Below are 1,641 nucleotides of genomic sequence, written 5' to 3' on the forward strand. Positions count from 1 at the left end.
AGTTATCCCTTTATATGTGGTGGTAAAAGTAAGTGGATTAGATAGATATACAATGCCTTTGAGACATTCAGCTTCAAGAAAGCAAAGATTCTACCACATGTAGGAACACACACATGCGCACTGAAGAAAGTCATAAGAGCAACAGGGGAATTTGAAAGGGGGAAGCTCTGCGGGATTTTCTGCCACTGGTAGTGCCTCAGGACAAAAAGACAAAATTAGTGCAATAGGCCAGAAGCGAGCCTTGGACAAAGGTTTAATAAGCACAGGTTTTGTTTTAGCACCATAAAATACTCTGAAAAATCTTTCTCCAGAAGTTTGGAAAACACTGAATGCTCTACACTTTATAGACTTGGCTTAGACAGGGGCTTTGGGGTTCTTTTCTAAGACTACCATTAAGTGAATGAAACACATCACTGTGGGCATTATGGGAGCTTGTTTCTTTGTCCAAGGTGCATGAAGAATTTGACCTTAGCCTCAGAGGCCAACTTCCTTACCTCTATCATAAATTCAGCTGAAGATTTCATGGTTTCAGGGCAAAGAAGGGAAGCAGGCCAAGCCAAGTACCGAACTAACCTGACCTACTAGGGAGGCTGAGACAGGACTTGCTAGACGGAGAGCAAATCCACCTTTGGTAATGTATCGTCTGCCTTAAATAATGTAATTGATTCAGGATTTAACTTGGGGAAAGAGAATTGGCCTAGCATTTCTAGGGCTTCTGAGTTCAATACTCAGGATGCGTTTCTAGTTTCTATTTGTTTGTTTGTTTTATTTAAATGAAGAAGTGGGCACCAGGAGAGAGTAAAGGAGCCCAAAGTCGCAGAAAACAGTAGATTCGGGGGAAAAAAAGCATGTACTTACCTTTGGTGTGCATCAGGATACTGGGTCTCTTGGAAAGCCTTCTCCAGTTCCCTCAGTTGGGCATAGGTGAACTTATGGTATTTTATTTGCCTGTTGTTGGAGCGACGGGGAACTACTCCAGCTGCTTTAGCAGGCTTATTGGGATGGGCTTGCATTTCCTTCCTTGTTTCATGGCTGTAGTTTCCCTTGCATTTAAAGCTCAGGTCGTCATCGTCCTGGCCTAGCTCGTGCAGAACTCTTACACCTCTTCCAAAGCGGTAGCGGGCTGCTGCTGCGGCCCTCTGCTGAGACTCAGTCAATATTTCTTCCTCATAGAAGTTCACCCCGTAATAGTCGAGGTCAAAATAGAAGAATTTGCTCTCCATTGCTAGAGCTTAGCAGATGGAGCCTACTCTGAAGCACCTCCCAGTTCACAGGCGAAAATCCTGCGCATGTCCCACACTACACACTTAACTCGCTTCTGGGTGTGGCTAAGCTTAGGTATGGAAGTAGGGGGTGTTGGGTATGTGTGGGCGTGAAGAGGAGAATCCACCCCACAGGAGCATACAGTTGCCATTAGGAGGCCTGACAAAGGAACTGCTTCAAACAAGATGCTCACTTTAGGATATATTCAAGAAAGGAGACCTGAGTTGGACCTGGATTCAGGTATCTCTCCAGATCCCAAGAGAGGCCACTGAGGAGGACTAAGAATAGATATTTAAGGTTATTTGGAGACAGAGAATAGGGTGGGGCTAATAATCCAAAGAATACCATATTAAATGTGGGGAACATCTCATGGCCCCA

At 44.7% G+C, this 1,641-nt stretch overlaps 1 protein-coding gene across 1 annotated transcript; it reads right to left on the reverse strand.

The window, feature by feature from the left end:
• Nucleotides 1-854: 854 nt before the first annotated feature.
• On the reverse strand, nt 855-1,223 carry LOC114632978 (retinal homeobox protein Rx1-like). Its single transcript, XM_028781864.1, has one exon. The coding sequence runs from the start codon at nt 1,221-1,223 to the stop codon at nt 855-857; it is 369 nt and encodes a 122-aa protein (XP_028637697.1).
• Nucleotides 1,224-1,641: the final 418 nt, after the last annotated feature.

This window comes from Grammomys surdaster, unplaced genomic scaffold (genome assembly GCF_004785775.1).
Source record: "Grammomys surdaster isolate TR1022 unplaced genomic scaffold, NIH_TR_1.0 60, whole genome shotgun sequence".
NCBI lineage: Eukaryota > Metazoa > Chordata > Mammalia > Rodentia > Muridae > Grammomys > Grammomys surdaster.

Excerpts from the sequence above, each read along its gene's own strand:
- LOC114632978 (XM_028781864.1), bottom strand. The coding sequence starts at position 1,223 with ATGGAGAGCAAATTCTTCTATTTTGACCTCGACTATTACGGGGTGAAC.